Here is a 21,022-nt window from a genome sequence, read left to right on the forward strand (position 1 = left end):
GCAGCAGGGAACCTCCAGAAAGTTGTCAGAGGGTTTTCCAGAAGTTGGCCTATGATATTCTTAGGATAGCACACTAATACCAGAATCCACAACACAGTTTCAGGAATTCAACTACAATGGTTTTATGCATCTTTATTTACAATCTTTTCATTTAATAACTTTATCGTATCTGTGTTCTTAATGTTTACGACCTGTTGAAGACCAGATCATTTGTGTATTAATATTGTAGAATTTATACGCAATGTTGTAACTAACCCATTTTTAAGCTGCCTTTTATCTCTAAACTCCTGAGAAAATAGTTTGAAATGAGCTCAAAATGTTTTTTGGGGGATTACTGTATTGATGACGACATTTAGTTGGGCATTAAACCTTTAAAACTCTTTTTTCAGAAGGTGAAATGACATTTGAATTGTTGATTTGGGAAGCTCTGCTATGATAGTTTTGTGGATCTGAGTGGTGCTTTTTAGACTACAGATTACCACATTTGTATATCCTGTGTCATATGTATTTTTTTATTTTATTTTCTTAATTTTTGTGTTCATATTTTACTGTTTTTTTTATTATAAATGCAACTTATTCCTGTTAACTTATCACTTTGTTTTAATATATGGGTTGTTTTATTACTTTTGGTTGTGGTCTGCTTTTGCCATGCAGCACTGTTTTTTTTTGTAGTTTTTTTTTATGTGCAGTGTAAATCAAGATAATTTCTGTCTTCCCATGCATACATAAAAACGGAAAAAGGAAATTTTAATAAAAATTAGGAAGATTTCAGTTGATCCTGAGATCAACTGATAAAGGCAACCTTAGGAGATCAGTTTGATCCCTTGGTAGCAAGATAAAGAAATCAAGTTTGGCCTGAAGCTTTTGCACAGTATTACATGAGCTAAAACTAAATAAGTAGGTCTAACTGATGTTTTGCTAATTAACATTTAAAAAAAACTAGGACGTCTGTTGGAAAGCAGTCCCTTGCAGTAAGTCCATTGTTTTAGTACCAGATATTATTTTAATGAAATTTGCTGAAGCTAAGTCAGACTTCATTTGAACATAAAATGATCTGTGATTGAATAAAAACACACAATTACACAAAACCAGTGTGATAATTCCCAGCTGCGAGTTCAAATTCTCAGTTGTTGCAGTGATAAAAACTGAAAAATGTAGGAGTTGCAGGTAAAAGTCAAAATATTCTTGTGTTTTCTAAATTTCTATCTGTTTTGCTTAATTCTTGTCAAGTTGCTGGTGTTAATGTCTGTTTTTATCTGCTTGTATTTTTATTTTGGACTGAGGCAAGCAGAAACCGTTTGCTTCCAGAGTTGCTCTGCAGCCTCATCATGTCAAAAATATCTGCAGTGGTCAAAGCTCTAACTTTATCTCCGTCATAGTTTGATGCTCATCACATCTCTGTTTTGCAGTGAGCTACAGGAAAAGATGCTGCATCTTGTCTCCCAGGGTTTCAGCAGCTGCCTAAACTGACTCACTGCAGTATATGTAAAACATCTGTGGCTTCAATCCAAACTCTGAGGGGAATGAAAGAAATAGTTTTTCTTTTTTGCATTCTAAGTCATTTCAGGACATATTAGTTGTAAAGACGAATGGTTATAGAGTTGCCTGTTCCTTTCTTATTTTTACTACAAAAATGTATTTATTTCAAAAGTAATTAATCTGTCTTATGACCAAAACAAGTTGTATTGCCATCACAAACTTCAGTATTTTTTATTAGGGATTTTCCACCGTTGCTCTGGTTGTATGTTTGGGGTCGTCCTTCATCAAATGAAGGTCAACCTTCATCCTCGCCCCAAATCTTCTGCTGCTTCAGAGTTATGTGCAGTGTTAGTTCTCCACCTCACATTGCATTTACTTTCAGAACTAAAGGTTGAATGTTTGTGGTGTTGGATCTTATAAAGATCAGATTTGCTGAGTGTGCAACCGACAAGTTGTTGCGTTAAATTCTGCCACGGGTTGTGGATTTCTGCAGCTCCTCCAGAGTTACCAGGGGCTTTTTGAATGCTCTCCTTGTCCAGCCTGTCAGTTTCAGTGGATGGCTATTTTTGGTAGGTTTTCTGTTGTTCTATTCTCTTTCCATTTTCAGATGATGGATCAAACTGTTCTAATGAGATATTCAGAGCTTTGAATGTAGTTTTACAACCAAACTCCTTTATAAATGTCCCCAAAACATTTATTAATTCAGAAATTTAATTTAATACAGGTGGTATCTATTTATTAAAAAGGGCACTTTCATTCCGTTTCAATTTGATTTAGTGTTGTACAAGTAAAGGGCACTGAATACACATAAATATACCATTTTCAATTTTTTTCTATAACAGTGTTTTTTTCCCCCTTTACATTTTATAATCATGTACTACTCGGTGTTAGTCTAACTAATAAAATACCAATAAAAGACAATAAAGTTTGTGTTATTTGCATTCTTTAAGATTCATTTTTGTTTGGTAACCTTTCACAACTTTTTTTGTTTCACTACTCACCTGCTTAAAATCAACAACCTGCAATGTTTGTTTATTTCACATACTCAGAAGAATGAAATGAATCACCTCTTCCTTCTCTACCAAGCCAGGCCAGCGTTGTCATCATCGGCCTTATCACCCCATTCTCTCCATAAAATCTGTCTGCATCTGCAGCGGCACCACTGCAGCGGCTCAGGAAGCCGCACTGAGCATGCTCCGTGGAGCTGCAGCTGGTGGATGGAGCAAAGTGGAGAGAAGGAGAAAAGGAAGGGGAGGAGAAAGGATGAGGAGAACAGATTGAGCCAGGCGGTGCAGGGATCTTCTAGCAGCTCCTGAGAAAAGGAGCTGCATGGGAGGAGTTGGGATTGACAACACAGATGGAGCGTGACATCGGAATACAAAGGGCTGGAATCACTGGCTCCTATTATCGGGAGGAAGAAGTCGTTTGATGAGGTACAGAAGACAATTAATTCAGCTAGATAAAATGAAAATAAAAAAATGCTTGAGAGGCTCCAGTGCATCCTAAAAAAGAAAAAAAAAAATCTCAACATGCACATTTAGATGATCGGTTTCTCTATTTTAAGATCATTTTTATGCCTTCTGTCAGTTTCACAATAACTAAATCAGCGGGTTCATTTATCATTCGCAGGAGCTCTCTGACAGCGTGGGGATGTACGCCTTCTATTCGCTTTTAGTCTACATCTTCTACACTGTCTTCAGGAGGGAGGAGGAGGAAGAGGAGGAAGGCTTGGATGGAGCCTGTGGAGCTTCCCTAGATGTGAGTCTAGCCACATCATTTTACATCCTCAGAGATTTTCTGCTCAGATATTTTTGGAAACATCAATCAGGCCACAGGTTGCCTCACAGTGCTGGTTTTTTGTTGCATGTAATTATGCGCATGTCTGGATTTGGAATATGTGTTTGTTTTGTAAAAATGTGCATTTGTGTGTGTGCGTGTGTGTGTGTGGGCGTGTGCGCGTGTGTGTGTGTGGGCGTGTGCGTGCGTGTGTGCGTGCGTGTGCGTGTGTGTTTTGTGTCTGCTACCGTCTGACCCTTGAATACGATGCTGTGCACAGGAGTCAGAACCTGTTTCCATGGAAACAAGGAGCAGGAGACGAGATGGCCACTCCTCCGGAACAAAAAAATCTTGTGCTCGATTTAGTGAATCAAGTGAGTTCATGAGAAAGAAACCATGCATGTCCTACTTGAGGAGATCCCACTTACGCATTAATATTTAGCGCAAACAGTTCTTCATTCTCTTGTTCTCCTAATGTTTGACCAGGCAGCAGCAGTGACAGTGACGAACTGAGTGATGAAGATGAGGATATTGCCCCAGACATCCCAGCCTGCACTCCTCTGGCAGCTTTTTTGTCTTTCAAACAGGAGACTGAGAAGAGGAGAGCCTCTCAGGTTCAGCTGGAGGCAACAGGAAAGGTAGCAGGAAAGATGCAGCAGGCTAACATGAATTCACCCCCAGACCCCCAGCAGGTTGATAAACCTTAAGGATGTGTTTCCTCCTCAAACAGCTGGCTGAGTCTCCCCTGGTGGCAGTGATGTCCCACTTGCTAAGCTTTCTGGAGCAGTACTCCCACTTCCAGCAGCTGCAGCAGCAGGCCGACCAGTACCGGGTCCAACTGAAGAGGCACCGCGTCCACCATCGCCGTCAGATGAAGACTCTGCGGGCCTCCTACCGCCAGCGTATCAGAGACAAGAACAGCATCATAAGCAGCCTGGAGGAGGCCGTCAGTCAGCAGCAGAGTCCCAGCCCCCTGAGCGAGGGTGAGACAGAAGGGTGGAGGGAATGAGAGCGGGGAGGTTATCACTCCCATGCTGTGAAGGGATCATGAAAAACAGACAGATGTAAAGGTCATAGACTTTGTTGAAAATACTATCTACAAGCTTTATTGTGATCACTAACAGGCAATAAAAACACCTGTGGTTAATGAAGTATGGATTTCCACTGCAGGATTTCACAAAACACCTTTTAAAAAAACAGACTGTAGGGGAACAAAAAAAAAAACAACTAATACAGCTCTATGTGTATTCCGGGTGACGACATTTGAGCTTGAATTTGACTCGAATGACTCCCACACGCAAATAATGACAGTGATGATTGTTGTTATAAATCTAGTAAGTATAAACCTTGTCAAATTCCTCTTTGAATTCTTTCATCTTGTGGTGGGATGGTGTTCCACCCTCCCAACTACACACACCAGGTGTAGCGACTGATTGGTGGGCGGGGCAGATAGCTTTAAAGCTGAGCAGTCCGCTGCGAGGTGCATGTGCCTTGTTTCCTTGCTGTATGTTGGCTGCCCAAGTGGCTGGTGTGCTCGATCCACTCATCCAAAATAGTAAGTGCCATTTTTGCCATCTGGGCTGGGATTGTTGTCGGGTTCTGGTGCAATACCTGCCGTGCGTTTCTGCAGCGTTGCGCAGCTGGCGTTGGCGGCTGCAGTTGGAGGTTGGTGCGGCGAGCGGCTTCCATCCAGCCCTCGCCTGCTGATCCGCTCCCTCCCTGGTCGGCTGTGTCACCACATCTGGGTAAGCTACCGGTTTAGAATTTAATTTATTTTACCTGAATCCAGGGTTAACGAGTTTTCTAATTTAGGATTCTTCCAGAGTTGCAGCGCTTGGACGCTCCTGCTGTCTTGTCTTGCCGGTTTTGTTTGGGCCGCTCTCGACGGAGCCTGCTGACGTTTGGGCTGGCGGAACGAGCGGGGCACGACTCCTCTGGCCCCCCGTGAAAAGACATTAGAAGTCGGACAATGACAATTTGTCCCATCGTTTGCAGTGGTTGTGTTCTTTTCTTTGCCGTTTGTTTGTTTATTATTTAAATTACTAATTTGTTTGCTTTCCTTTGTTTTGATTTACTAATTTGTTTTCTTTTGCATTGCATGTTTTGTTTGTTCATTCATTTTGTTGGGAATAACTTAAATTGTCCTTATTTTTGATGCCTTTTCCTTCTAGGGGCTGAGTAGTGGGCCTGAGGCCATGTTTTAAAGGAAAAATGTTTTAATGGAATTTGTTAATAAATCATTGTAGACTACTCCGTGCTCTGGTGCGTCTTGTGTAAAAAGATCAACCCCCTCTGCTGGTCACATTTGGCGCTGTGAGCAGGATGCACCATTGAACACGGACTTGTCTTTGTTTTTTTTTGTGTGTGTGTTTAGGGTCTTAGCTGTGTTTTTATTCATGGTGTTGTAAGACAAGACAGCAGTAGCTATCCAAGGAAGACTTAACTGTGGGTTCAGGATTTATTTTCATTGTTTTGTTTTTTTTTTTCTCGTGTTTCCTTTTGGTAGTCTTCCCCTGCAGGTATGGAGGAGGTGGCAGGCCGCCCGGTGGATGGAGTTGGTCAGCAGAATGCGACGGTTGGAGGTTCGTTGGGCGCCGCTCCCTCCCCAGCTGTGGCTGGTGGTGTCATGCTGGCGCTGTAGTTGCTGAGCGGTTGGTGGTTGTGCCCAGGGACCGGCGATGTCCCATGTTCGGTGGTAGGACTGGCATTGGGATTGGTGAGTGGATCGAGGAGGCCCAATCATGTATTCGGGCCCGCCATTTGTCAACGGCAGACCAGGCTTTCTTCCTTTTTGATCATCTAGAGGGGGAGGCAAGGGAGGAAATAAAGTACCGCACCAGTGCAGAGAGGAATGATCCAGCTAAGATCTTGGCTATTTTGAGGGAGTTGTATGGTTGCACCGAGTCCTATGTAACTCTTCAGCATGCATTCTTTTCTAGGAAGCAGCAGGAGGAGGAAACACTGTTGCAGTTTTCCCTAGCATTGATGGCCCTTATGGAACCAGTTAAGCAGAATGCTCCTGATGGGTTGTTGAATGCTGATATTCTGCTGCGTGACCAGTTTGTAGAACATGTGTTGGATAGTGCTCTCCGCCGGGAACTTAAGCAGTATGTTCGGGGTCATCCCACTGCCACCTTGTTGGATGTGCGTGGGGAGGCAATTCGGTGGGAGAGACAAGGGTTTCCAGGTGGCGCTAGGGAGCGTAGTCATTCTCTCCCTTCTACATATGGGCTGCAGTACGGGGTGTATGGCAGCTCTCGGCTAACTCCACCTACTGCTGCCCGCTCTGAGTTTAGTGAGTTAAGGGAACTTCTAAAACAGCAACAAGAACAGATTAATCAACTCACCCAGTGTATTGCTTCTCTGCAGACTTCTTTACCACAAGTGCGGCATCCTCGTCCAGGTTCTGTAGTCTGCCACAGGTGCCAACAGCCGGGTCACTTTGCCAGAGAGTGTGATGGTGAGCGGGTTCATGCTAGGGTTAACTCTGTGGCAAGGCCAGTTAATGTTAACCAGGCGGAAAACTAGCACCCACTGAGCTGTTGAGCCACAACTCAGGTGGGGGAATAGCAGGCTCGCAAACAGCAGCCGCGTCAAAATTGTTGGCATCCTGCCCAGTCATTGATGTCGTCATGAGTGGTGTCTCTGTTACTTGTTTAGTAGATACAGGTTCCATGGTGTCGACAATCACCGAGAGCTGTTTTCAGGAACATTTTGCATCATTGGGGCATGATGGCCTTCAGTCATGTCACTGGCTGCAGCTTCGGGCAGCCAATGGTCTTTCCATCCCATACATTGGCTATTTAGAGTTGGATGTCACTCTGTGTGACAAAGTGCTTCCTCATTGTGGAATTCTGGTTGTGAAGGACCCCACTAATGTTGGTTCTTCTGTTCCTGGCATTTTGGGAATGAACATAATTAATCGTGTCTACCAAGAACTTTTTGGGGCACATGGAGGCTCTTTCTTTGATTTACCTTCAGTAACACAGTCTCCTGGTCCAGTTGTGGAGGCCCTGCAGCAGTGTCATCAAGCAGCAGCTAAGTCCCCAGCACAGTTGACTGGTGCTGTTAGGGTCCGGGGCCCTCGACCAGTGAGGATAACTGGTGGGGTTATGAAATTTGTAGCTGCAACCTGCCCTGAACAACTTGCTGGTCAGGTTTTATTGTTTGAGCCTCCAGAGTCTGGCTTACCAGCTGGCTTATTGGCCTCTCCATGTCTCATTCAGGCTGTGCACGGTACTGCTTATGTTCCTGTCCTGAATTTTGGAACTACTGATGTTGTACTCTATCCCCGAACTCACCTCGGTTTGTTGAGTCGAACTGAAGTGGTTAGCCTGCCCCGTGATGTGACAGAAATAAGGCCCTGTGCTACAGTTTCTTCCCAGGTTGCCCTTGGTCCAGAACAGAGTTTGCTTGATTCTGTTGATTTGTCTGCACTGACAGAAACTGAACAAAGGCAGGTCCAGTCGCTTCTACAGAAGTACAGCTCTGTCTTTTCCACCCATGAAGGTGACTTGGGGTGCACTAATCTGGTTTCCCATGACATTCCCCTGTTGGATGAGGTCCCAGTCCGGCAGAGGTACCGACGTATCCCTCCCTCAGAGTACGAGGCTGCCAAGTCACACATCAACCAGCTCCTACAGAACCAGGTAATAAGAGAAAGCAGCAGTCCTTATGCCTCTCCCATCGTTCTTGTTAGGAAGAAAGATGGCAGCCTGCATGTGTGTGTGGATTACCGTCAGCTTAACAGTAAGACGAGAAAAGATGCTTTCCCATTGCCTCGCATTGAGGAAAGCCTGGACCATCTTTCTGGGGCCCAGTGGTTTTCCACCCTAGATCTAGCCAGTGGGTACAATCAGGTGCCTGTGTCAGAACAGGACAAGTCAAAAACTGCTTTTTGTACGCCATTTGGACTCTTTGAGTGGAACCGTATGCCCTTCGGGCTTTGTAATGCACCTAGTACCTTTCAGCGTCTTATGCAGAGGATGTTTGGGGACCAGCAGTGCCAGTCTCTTCTTTTGTATTTGGATGACATCATTGTGTTTTCAGGTTCAGTCTCCCAGCACATTGAGCGTCTGGAAACGGTTCTTGCTCGGCTCCAGAGAGAAGGTCTGAAGGTAAAGCTTGAAAAGTGTTCATTTTTCAAGCGACAGGTTAAATACTTGGGGCACCTTATCTCAGATAAAGGTGTAGCTACAGACCCAGCCAAGACTGAAGCAGTGGCTAAATGGCCACGTCCCACACATGTTTCAGAGCTTCGCTCTTTTTTGGGCTTTGCAAGTTATTACAGGCGTTTTGTGGAGGGTTTTGCTAGGCTAGCGGGTCCTCTTCATAGGCTGGTGGCACAACAAGTGGGCACAAAGCCCAGGAAGGGGTCTGGCCAGGCTTTTCAATCTGCTTGGACATCAGAGTGTGAGGAGAGCTTTGAGGCCTTAAAAGTTAAATTAACATCTGCACCAGTGTTGGCATATGCTGATTTTTCACGTCCCTTCATTCTAGAGACTGATGCCAGTCACAGTGGACTTGGGGCAGTACTGTCACAGGAAACAGAGGATGGAGTGAGGCCCATTGCATATGCCAGTCGAGGTCTTAAACCTTCAGAGCGTAACATGGCTAATTATAGCTCTATGAAGTTGGAGTTTCTGGCATTAAAATGGGCCATGACTGAGAAGTTCGGGAGTATCTCTTGGGCCACCGGTGTATAGTTTACACAGATAACAACCCGTTGAGTTATCTTCAGTCGGCCAAGCTTGGTGCCATGGAGCACCGTTGGGTTGCTCAACTTGCTGCTTTTGATTTCGATATTAAGTATCGTTCTGGACGCACAATAATGCTGATGCGCTCTCCCGCCAGCCAACATCAGGTGCCAGCCTGGCAGAACTCTTGTCATGTACCTCTGTCCCAGAGGCTCTTCAGTGTGCCCCAATTCCTGCTCCATTGTCAGTAACCCAATCTATGGTGACTGTTTTGCCGTCTCATTCTGTGTCTGATCTTTGTGCTTTGCAGGAAGCTGATCCTCTCCTGAAGGACATTTTGGGTTTTTGGAGGAGGCAGGTTTATCCTACTCCTGAGGAGAGGCAGCGCTTTCCCAAATTATCCTTGGTTCTTTTGAGACAGTGGGGTCGTCTCGTGGAGAGAGATGGTGTGGTGTACCGTCAGGTCCATCGGTCAGATGGTGGTGAGGAGGTCTTACAGCTGGTTTTGCCGTCAGTTCTTAAACCGGATGTTCTGACTCAGTTACATCAAGAGCATGGACACCAGGGTGTGGAGCGCACCACAGAGTTGGTACGGCAGCGCTGTTACTGGCCTGGGATGTCTAATGACATCAAAAAGTGGGTACAAGAGTGTCAACGGTGCCAGGTTGCTAAAAATGTACCATCTAGCTCTGGCACTTTCATGAGTCATCTGTTGGCTTCTCGGCCAAACGAGATTGTTGCCATGGATTTTACCATGTTGGAGCCTTCACAAAATGGCCTGGAAAATGTTCTTGTAATTACTGATGTATTTAGTAAGTACACCATTGCTGTTCCAACTCGGGATCAGAAGGCAGCCACTGTTGCCCAGATTTTGCTCACTGAATGGTTCTTTAGATTTGGGATTCCAAGTCGTATTCATTCAGATCAGGGTAGGAGTTTTGAGAGTGCGTTAATTCAGCAGCTCTGTAACCTGTATGGGGTTAAAAAGTCGCGCACTACCCCTTACCACCCTGCTGGAAACGGGCAGTGTGAGCGCTTTAATAGAACACTTCATAATCTGCTGCGCACTTTACCAACATCTAGGAAGCGGGATTGGGCTTCCTGTCTTCCACAAGTACTCTTCTGTTATAACACTACCCCTCATCAGAGCACTGGCGAGTCTCCTTTTTTCCTTATGTTTGGCCGTGAACCTCACCTGCCTGTGGATTTCTTGTTGGGTCGCATTCGGGACCCTGCACCAGGTGAAGTGGTGGACTGGCTGGCTGAGCATCAGACCAGGTTAACTATGGCGTTCCGTCATGCTCAGGATCACTTGTTGGCAGCTGCAGGGCGTAGAAAAGAGCATCATGATCAGGGCATCCGGGAGGTTCCATTGCAGGAGGGACAGTTGGTTTACCTGCGCGATCATAGTGCTAGAGGTCGCCATAAAATCCAGGACCTCTTTAGCCCGGTTATCCATCAGGTCGTGAGAGCTCCAACAGCTGGAGGGCCGGTTTATACTGTGGCTCCTGTAGGTGATTTGCAGAGAACTCGAAAGGTGCATCGTGACATGCTGAAGGCTCGGGTTGGGCCAGAGCCTACGCCAGTACCCCTGCAGTTAAAACCTACCTTGCCATCAGGGGGACTGGATGACTCTTTGGAGGAAGATTTGTGCTTATTGGTTCCTGATACTTCAGTACCATCCACCTCTGCAGCTCCACAGGTTGCTTCAGGACATGGTCACCCTGCTCAAACTTCTGGGACAGCTCCTCTACCCTTGCGTCGCACTGTTCGTTCCAGGGCTGGTCAGCATACGAATGTCCATCATCTTCCTCGACCTGTGGGTCATACTGCAGGATCTAGTCAGCCAGTCTCCAACTCCCAGCTAGCAGTTTTTCGTCCTTGGTGCTGAGGTTTGTAGATTCATCGTCGGGGCGACGATGCAACACCGGGGGGTAGAATGTGGTGGGATGGCGTTCCACCCTCCCAACTACACACACCAGGTGTAGCGACTGATTGGTGGGTGGGGCAGATGGCTTTAAAGCTGAGCAGTCCGCTGCGAGGTGCATGTGCCTTGTTTCCTTACTGTATGTTGGCTGCCCAAGTGGCTGGTGTGCTCGATCCACTCATCCAAAATAGTAAGTGCCATTTTTGCCATCTGGGCTGGGATTGTTGTCGGGTTCTGGTGCAATACCTGCCGTGCGTTGCAGCGCTATGCAGCTGGCGTTGGCGGCTGCAGGTGGAGGTTGGTGCGGCGGCGGCTTCCATCCAGCCCTCGCCTGCTGATCCGCTCCCTCCCTGGTCGGCTGTGTCACCACATCTGGGTAAGCTACCGGTTTAGAATTTAATTTATTTTACCTGAATCCAGGGTTAACGAGTTTTCTAATTTAGGATTCTTCCAGAGTTGCAGCGCTTGGACGCTCCTGCTGTCTTGTCTTGCCGGTTTTGTTTGGGCCGCTCTCGAGAGCCTGACGCTTGGGCTGGCGGGAACGAGCGGGCATACTCCTCTGGCCCCCCGTGAAAAGACATTAGAAGTCGGACAATGACAATTTGTCCCATCGTTTGCAGTGGTTGTGTTCTTTTCTTTGCCGTTTGTTTGTTTATTATTTAAATTACTAATTTGTTTGCTTTCCTTTGTTTTGATTTACTAATTTGTTTTCTTTTGCATTGCATGTTTTGTTTGTTCATTCATTTTGTTGGGAATAACTTAAATTGTCCTTATTTTTGATGCCTTTTCCTTCTAGGGGCTGAGTAGTGGGCCTGAGGCCATGTTTTAAAGGAAAAATGTTTTAATGGAACTTGTTAATAAATCATTGTAGACTACTCCGTGCTCTGGTGCGTCTTGTGTAAAAAGATCAACCCCCTCTGCTGGTCACAATCTGATTGAGGCCACTTGCTGAATCGGTAAACGCCAACTCTCGCTTGTTTTGGGATTTTCCAGAATAGTGCATTCAGTTTGAACTTGTACCACTATAGTTTGCTCAAACGGCTTCTTTCTTCCTAACTGATGAGCGAAGGGATGCTTTTCTTAATTTTTCCCTTTTGTGTCGACTGGAATGATGGTGATGGTACTGACTGTGCAGCAGGTGCATGCACAGTAGAGCTAACTGGGAGAACTGGACTCATTACACGTATGTCTGCTCAATGATCCTTTTCAGCAGAGTAGCTGTGCAGGAAACGCCACTGGAACTTGAATGCCATGTTAAGACCATGTGACTTTTTGTAACAAATCAGCTTTAAATAATTGGGATTGATTGTTGACGATTGTTGATGCTAATTGATGCTATCCACATACTTCTCATACATTTTGCTGCAGATGCATAGAATACAAAAACAGCCAAAAAAAAATAAAATAAAATAAATACAGGAAAATGTACCATAATCAAAAGAACTTTGATTGGACACGAGTAAAGCAAAAAGGATTAGATTTTGCAAATGTTTTTCAGCAGCTGTGTCGTCACAAAAACCAGACCAGCTCCGTGGTTGTACCTGCTGTGATTCAGACGTAACCACAGACTGGTTGTCTGACGTCAGATCAGAAACCCTAAGCAGCGCTCATAGAGTGTCACTCCATGCTGTGCAGCTTGTTAACAGGTGAATGTTAACAAGCTGCATGAGCAAATTTGTCTTAGTTTTACGGATAAATTTAAGAGGATCTCATGACTCCCCTGAGTTGCTGGATCATCTCAGCTGTGTTGACGTGAATAAAACATGTCTGCTGATGCTGTTTAAACCAGAGCAAATGGAGTTACAAGGTCTGGCACATGCTGGGGTAGCACGTGTAAACGTGTTGGGATAAAAATAGCCCGCGGTCCCGGTGGTTCACAAGGCTATTCTGTTTATTTCTATCCCTTATTTTATAGGTGTAATACAAAGTGCAGGTCTGAGTGATGCTGTATATCATGAATATGCAGGATGTCAGGCAATATGGTTGGGTTATAACTGTTTAGGCTGTTTTCTATTTAGCTCACAAGAGTTTTACAAATACATTTATTGGTTTGAAATATATATATTTTTTCCCATAATTTTGAGCTGCTAACTTAAAATTTACAGTCCTGTTTAATTCCTTCTGCAGATTTCTTTCCGTAACCTCTCCACAAGGACAAACCTGGCATGCAATGTTGATAAAATTAGCATAAAGTTGCGAAATGAGAACAGGAGACGACAGAGCCTGATAAATCACTGAGGCGGAGGGAAAGTGATGGGAGCATTGTTAGTCATGCTGCCTCAGCTCAGGTTGGAGTACAGGGCGGTTTAAAAAAGGTTTGAGTTTCATTATTATAATTCATGTCTTTAAATTTGCATCTTGGGATGGGAACTAGAACACGAGCACAATGATGTCAACGGTAGCGCACACTGACTATTGATGCAAAAAAAAAAAAAAAGAAAAGAAAGTTGGTCCACTTTCAATGGTAATAAATATTAGATTTACACGTGAGCTTTTCATCATGCCGTGGAAATGTTAGAGAAATGAAGAGATGGCTCTGAGTAAAAAAAAAGGTTGCATTTATACTGACTGTGACTGCAGTCTTGTAAATAATGTCTTTACACGCAGAGAAATGTTTTGCATAATCAATCACATTATAATAAAAAAAACAACAAAGAATTTGAAAAAAAAATACAAAAAGCAAATTTTATTTCAGTAAATTTATGGCTGCAGTTTTTGCTCTAAGAATATCAGTGGGATTAAATTGCTGATTGTGCTGGATGTCATTGGTTTTGTTTCCTGTCTTCCAGGTGAGTGTAGCAGTGATGTGGGGAATCCAGCTGGTCTCCACCGGCTGGTGGAGTCGCTGTATGGACTGCAGGGGGAGAGGAGCAAACTGAGAGGAGAGCTGCGTCTGCTGCACTCACAGCTGGAGCAAAAAGAAAGAGACAGGCATACCCGCATACAGGCCTTTCAGCAGCAGGTACACAGCTGGTTTTTAATAAATATGAATACTGAACATGTATATTATGTATTATGAAGCGAGCTTGTGTTTCTTTGGAGCATGGATTTCAACTTCTGCACCCATGTATTTTAAAAGCAGACCATCAAAACTGTACTTTTCAGTTTGATATTTTGAACGAGTGCCACTTCTATTCAATATAAGCAGAGAAATGCGTCTTAGAAGTAAAATATTCCCACATAATAAGAGGCTACTTCAAATATTTCACATTCTTCTACTGATAATAGAAGAATGTGACTGTTAGACATCTAACAGTATGTCTAACAGACATACTGTTAGATGTCTCAGTATTCATTCTGAGACATCTAACACATTTTTCCAAATTGCTTTCATTTTTTGTAGATTGATGAGCTGAAGAGCTGCATAGAGGAGCGTGAGGAGGAGCTTTCGAGACTGAAAACAGCCACTGTGAGTCCTGCAAGATGTTGACTGAGTCATTCATCAAGTGTTTGTCACTTTTCAAGCAATCAGCAGAGCCGCTTCAAATACGTTATAAAAATAGTTCTGTAAATGTCAAGCAGCACCCAGCTTGTCTTCTTACCACAAAAAGAAGGAAATCATATATATACATATATATGTAGATATATATCTATCCACATATATATATCCTGTATCTATATAACAAACTTTAATTTTATGATTTATGATATATCTATATATATATAGATATATTATGAATCATAAAATTAAAGTAACAAAGGAGTAGTTGATGCTATGCTTATTTGATCTACCATTTGTAAATTTATTTTTGAATTTTGACTTTTCTCATTTTTGCTGTCACACGTTTATGTCATATTGATCCTGTCTGATCTGAATAAACATTCAGACACAGCTTGGGGCCTTAAGCATCATTTTAGCATTAGAAATGTCTCTCAGTCCTAAAAACCTAAGCATTTTTACATTAACTACACAGCATGCCCTTATGATGTCTTTGATTTTACATACTGTTGCTCTGCAATACACTGTGATGCTCTTATTATATAATTTAAAGAAGATTTCCAACACAAAGGTGTTGTGTTATCAGAAGATAAATGAAAGAGAACATGAACATCTTCTGTAGCATTTTTCAGTTGTTGCTGAATGTCAAACCAACCGCCAAATATTTTTTTGCTTCATTTAAATCAAGGGTTTCATCAAACTATCTCTTTAGTTTTATTAAAATTCACTTCTGTGTTCGTAATTTGGATTCAAGATTTTAAAATTAATGTATCTTACTAACAATGTGTCAGACAAAAACAACAACAAAAAAAAGTCTCATGATGAGCAAAACCAAATGAGCGGCAGTGTTTGTTTTCTCATTTTATTGTTCACTTTACCCTTAGGGAGCCACGGACTCAGAGAAGCGAGTTCTCTGTCTGTCGGCTGAGAACGAGAGCCTGAAGCAGAGCCTGAGCGTCACACAAGGCCTCCTGCAGCAGCTGTCGGCCATCCCGTCTCAATCCAACACCATGCTCATCAAGGTGAGAGGCTGGAGTTCAGCTCCAAGCTCGCATGCGTGCCGGTCAGCCCGCCGTCAACACGCACACGTGCTTCGTTTTACACGACAGGAGAACGAGAACCTTCGTGGGCGAGTTCAGCAGCTGGAGACGTCCCTGCAGCAGCGGGCCGAGCAGCTCTCACAGCTGGAGAGGAAGGGCGAACACAGGGAGTGGAGAAGAGGAGAGGAGCTGAGAAAACGGGAAGACAGAGTGAGGGAGCTGGAGCTGGAGCTGAAGAAAGAAAGAGGAAAGGAGCCAGTTGTGAAGGTGAACCATCGTAATGGGCTTGTGATGGATTCCAGAGGGACTCGGGTATATTTATATGATCCTGAAAAGATGGAAATCTTCTTTGCAGTATGTCACGCAGACAGTGGAGGTGGAATCGCCGGCCACAGTGAAGCAGCTGACCAAAGCCAGACAGAGGAATGAGGTGCTGTCTGAAAGGCTGTCCAGTCAGAATGAGAGGTGCAGACAGCTGGAGGAACAGATCAGGAAGTCGGATGAATATAGCTGCAACCTGCAGCACAAGGTAAGCACTAAAGGTTTCAACTTTCAGGGTGATTTTTCTTAGAATCCCTCAGTTTGTTGGAGAACATGGATGACCATAGAGTTTCATGGAGGCTTTTTAATGCAGTGATAGCTCATAAAACCATGTCAGCATTATGCATGCAACATCGTAGGAGGCTCCAAAATACTTGAGACGAGGTCAAAGGATTACATTGAAGCAGCAACCTTAATCATACAGTTTAAATTAAATCTTAAATTAAATTTTTATGTATTAGAATGGCCCAGTCAAAGCCCACTCTTAAATCACAGTCCAATTCCCAATTATGCACTACTTTATATGCGCCTGTCACATAAAAATCAAGTTCATTGTATTTATTTGGTAAAAATGCCAGGTAACTTAAGGTCCTGCACATTGTGAACATCACTCGTTATTTTGTTTTTCTCTACCTTACTGCTAACAATACGCCATTAAACCGCTAATGTTTAGATATAATTTAAAGTCAATGTGATGAACAGCTGATCCGACGATAGAAAATAAAATAAAAGTTCTACCCTCTTGTTGTTCTATAACAATACTGTGTAGAGTTAAGTCACTGTAAATATAAAGCCAACAGGCTGACAAACTGTTGTGATAAAATATTTACAGATTGCAGCGTACGAACGAGAAATTAGTCACCTGCGAGAGGAACTGCTGAAGGAGATCGGCCACTTGGAGGAGAGGAAGGAGGAGGCGGTGAAGGCTGCTGCCAGCTGCTCCGCTCAACACTTTCAGAACCTGCAGGACCAATTCTTCAGTCAGTCGCTTCTGCTTCTGCTTCTGCTCACAAGACTTTCTGCTTAATCAGAGAATATTTCTTCACGCCTTATTTTCTCCCTCAGCTTTGCAGAAGCGTCTAACAGCTCTCCCTCCAACATTGCGCTCCATGAAGACAGACTATGCCAGCCTGAGGAGTCAGGTTCGGAACTTCTCAGAGTTTTACGGTGCAGCTATCAATGAAGCCAAAAAGCAGGTAATTCAGGCCTGAACTCCTGTATTTTGGTGGAACGAAACATCCGATTTCTGAGATTCCACGCTGTGTTTTCTCTTTGGTAGATCTCAGCAGCTATCAGTGAGATGTCTGAAGCCAACAAGGACCTTCTGGAGAAATACAGGAAGGAAGTGGCCCTGCGCAGGAAGCTCCATGAGCAGCTGGTGGAGCTGAAAGGTGAGGAAGAGTCACGTTTGCTCCAGCAAATATAGTAAAACTGTTCACTCTCTGAGCCTTCTCTCTGTTTCAGGCAACATCCGTGTGCTGTGCCGGGTCAAGCCTGTGCTGAAGGAGGACCAGCATGAGGAAGGACAGTCTGTTGTCGTGACGACGGACCCCAACAATGAGTCCTCCCTCACCGTGTTGAACAAGGGAAAAGGTCGCAGCTTTGAGTTGGACAAGGTCTTCCAGCCACATGCCACACAGGAAGAGGTAGACTTAAAGAGCAAGTTACTGTGACATGACCTCTGACCCTGTACCTCACTCTCGGTTTGGTTTGAACAGGTCTTTCAGGAGATTGAACCTCTTGTGACGTCCTGCATTGATGGCTACCATGTCTGTATATTTGCATATGGGCAGACAGGCTCTGGAAAAACCTACACCATGGAGGTAAACACTCATTTTAGAGCATGGCTGCTACTATGCACTGACAAAGGTCATTTGTTGATATAAAAAAAAACACCTCATAATAATGGCACATTTTTTAGTTAGACGCATATATTGTAGTTTATTACTACATATGTTTGTGTTTTAAAGAAAATATTATTCCTGTGTTCAGTGTTACCCAAGTTGTTCTTTTCCTGCTCAATATTTTTAGGGCAAAACTTTAACTTAGCACTTTTCCTTCCTATAAAAATAACTGCCTCTCCTTAAGTTTCTCATGACTGAAAAGTTTCAGATGCCATCGCCACAAAGCCACTATCAACAGGATCATGAAGAAATCAAAAATGGCTGTAAAAAAAAAATGCCGGCTGTGTTACAATGTCAAGATCCAACAGCATATTATGGCCACTTCTTGTTTTCCAGGGCAGTGTGGAAAACCCAGGAATCAACCAGCGAGCTCTGAAACATCTCTTCAGTGAGATCGAAGAGAGAAAGGACATGTGGTCCTACACAGTCACAGTCAGCTCTGTGGAGATTTACAATGAGGTGCTGAGGTACAGGTGCTGCTTTTTGACTGGAGGTGACATACTGTCACATATATTGTGACAAAAGGAGGTTAAGTCTGGTTGGTCTTTCAGAGACCTGCTGAGCAAGGATGGAGAGAAGTTGGACATAAAGATCAACCCAGATGGAACGGGACAGCTGCACGTTCCAGGCCTTAGAGTTATAGAAGTTAGGAACTTTCAGCACATTAAGAAGGTGGGACGACCTCCTACCGCTTTAATCACCATTCATGAATACATTTCAGATGCTTAAGGGTTTTCTTTATATTTATTGTTTTTTTTTTTAAGATTTTAGCCACAGCTCGTAGGAACAGGATCACTTTTGGCACTCAGATGAACCAGCACAGCTCACGCTCCCACGCTCTGCTGTGCATCACCGTCCAGGGTACTGACCTTGCCTCTGGCTCCAAAACCACCGGTCAGTCAGGCATTTTTCTCCTTCTCAGCGCAAACTGCCAGGAGTTTCGTCTTTCAAAGACAAATCAGTTCTGTGAATTCACTCTTCGTTGTTCAGGTAAGATGAACCTGGTGGACCTGGCCGGCTCCGAGCGGGTCTGGAAGTCTGGAGCCGAAGGGGAGCGGCTGAAGGAGGCCCAGAACATCAACCGCTCCCTGCTGGCGCTCGGGGACGTCATTCAGGCTCTTCGGGGCCGGCACACCCACATCCCCTTCAGGAACTCTCGCCTTACCTACTTATTACAGGACTCCCTCGGCAAAGGCAGCAAGACCGTCATGGTGGTGCAGGTAAGAGAAATCCTTAAGCCCATCCGTCAACCGATTCTTACAGTGTTACTGAGTCAAATCATTCCACCGAAGGTGTCTGCGCTGGAGAGCAACGTGGGCGAGACGTTATGCTCTCTGAAGTTTGCTCAGAAGGTTTGTAAAGTGGAGCTGGGTCCTGCAGCCAGGAAGATCGAATCTGGCGGAGGCCAGTGTGACTGACGGCCTTGAATCCACCACAGAGTCCTACAGTATTAAAGCACCTGGACAAAGTATTCACACTCCTTGAATTTTTCCTCATTATGTAATCTTATAGCATTTACTGTATTTTATTGGGGTTGTATTTGATAAGGTCAACACAGGGTTGTGCATAATTGTGGAGTGCATCTGTAAAAGATGCCCATTTCACAACTGTGCTGCATGCGTGTATACTTTAGCCTCCTACAGAAAATACTTCACAGAGCTAGTTTTGCTTTAAGTACACCAGCGAGGTGTACTTTGCCACAGATTTTTCGATGGATTCTCATCTTGGGCCTGGACATTGACTAGGCCATTTTAGCAGAATTATGGCTTAATCTATACATAGCATTGTCTTTAGGCCCCTGCTGTGTACTCTCGTTAGAGTACGAGGGTAAAGTAGTTGAAGACAAATGCATGACGTATTGAAAACATACTGAAACCTTAATTTTCTCTTTCTTCAAAATGATGCACTACCTTGTGTTTGTCTATCACATAAAACCCCAATAAACGATGAACATTTTTGCAGTTACCAATGTGAAAAACTTATGAGTATGAATACTTTTGCAGGCACTCTTACCTTTATCCCACCAGCTACTTTCAACACTAAAGTATCAACAGGATCAGCCGCAAACCTGATTAAGGGCTAAATCTGTGGAGGTCTGCAGTTTGAGGTCTGGTTCTGTTCCTCTCCGCCATATTCAGTAAAAAACCCTTTATCATTAGTTGACCTGCATGCAGTCAGGAATATTTATTCTGCCTCTCTCTCTCGGCTGAAAAACCCGATGCTTCCTTGAAGTGCTGTTTATTTTTGTTGTCTAGGAGAATCTGGAATTAATCACAACCTCGGTGATCATCACACTGTTTAGAGCTGTCTCATGGTACACCCTGATTCAGAGTCACAATATCAGCACTTTGTGCACCCTTTGCCACCCATCTTGATGTAGACGTCTGTAGGCTGTGTCATTGCTGATGCAACACATTTTGAAGCTGTAGTGTGTAGAAACAGCTAAATTATGAGCTGCAGGTACATTTAAGACCCATATTTATGTCGTTCCTGTGAAAAACTCAAAAAGCAGTGACTGAACGCTTCGATACGCCTTGGTCTTTTGCCTTTACAGATGCGAACAGAGGTCGTTTTGAGGGAAGCTGGTGGCCTTGTCTGAAATGAACTGTGCAATAACTCCTGATGCGGGTGGAGTGGGCCTAGAGATAGAGGATGCACTTTACTGTGAGAGAGCAGCGTTTTAGTTCAGCTTGCAAGAGAGGTCACTGGTGAATGTTTCACACATTACTAAAAGCTTATTTATTGCTCATATGTGTTCATCAGTTTTTATCCACTGAATCAAAAGGTGCTTTTGATTCTAATGTAGCAAAACATCATGTAGCAGTTCCTATCAGGAGGTATTTCAGTGGTAGAGAGTGAATCTTCAGGTAATTTTCTGAATAAATGTGTACAGTAATTAAAATGTGTCTCAGTGTGTTCAGAAATTTGTTGATTAGTAAAAACATAGCAAAGCTCAAAAAATATTTACACCATTCCATTTTTTCCATTATAGCTGCGTCTAAGCTTTTTGTATCAATAATCTTATTTTTTTGTATATTTACTCGTAAACAAGGGAATGTTATAATTGTTGTTTTTTTCCTCAATTTAATTTTTTTTTTTAATGTATAAACATTATTTAAATGTTAGACATTTTTCGTTGGGTATTAAACACCAGAAACTGGAAAAACTCAAAAGATGAATGGCTGGATAAACAGACGAATGATCAAGTTCAGCTATTTACTGGCTGGATGGACACAGGTGGACGGGTGAAGATGGACAGATCAGCAGAAGAATGAATGGAAAACAAAGATGAGAGGAAGAATGGATGGCAGAAGATGAATGAATAAATAAATGAAAAGGCAGATTAATGAAATAATAGATTAATGAAAGCATGGACAGATGGATGGATTCTTGGATAATTAAACTTTTCTATGTAAATATTTAATTAAACAGCATAAAAG

General features: G+C 43.6%; 1 protein-coding gene across 1 annotated transcript; it reads left to right on the plus strand.

The window, feature by feature from the left end:
* Positions 1–2,697: 2,697 nt before the first annotated feature.
* On the plus strand, positions 2,698–21,014 carry si:ch211-257p13.3 (kinesin-like protein KIFC3). Its single transcript, XM_044117671.1, has 20 exons — positions 2,698–2,912; positions 3,109–3,237; positions 3,536–3,629; positions 3,742–3,893; positions 3,986–4,238; positions 13,668–13,840; positions 14,222–14,287; positions 15,202–15,339; positions 15,427–15,624; positions 15,713–15,886; positions 16,511–16,658; positions 16,744–16,874; positions 16,958–17,069; positions 17,143–17,324; positions 17,397–17,501; positions 17,919–18,049; positions 18,134–18,254; positions 18,347–18,476; positions 18,573–18,802; positions 18,875–21,014. The coding sequence occupies exons 2-20, from the start codon at positions 3,130–3,132 to the stop codon at positions 18,998–19,000; spliced, it is 2,772 nt and encodes a 923-aa protein (XP_043973606.1). The 5' UTR covers positions 2,698–2,912; positions 3,109–3,129; the 3' UTR covers positions 19,001–21,014.
* Positions 21,015–21,022: the final 8 nt, after the last annotated feature.

Source organism: Gambusia affinis, linkage group LG05 (assembly GCF_019740435.1).
Source record: "Gambusia affinis linkage group LG05, SWU_Gaff_1.0, whole genome shotgun sequence".
Lineage (NCBI taxonomy): Eukaryota > Metazoa > Chordata > Actinopteri > Cyprinodontiformes > Poeciliidae > Gambusia > Gambusia affinis.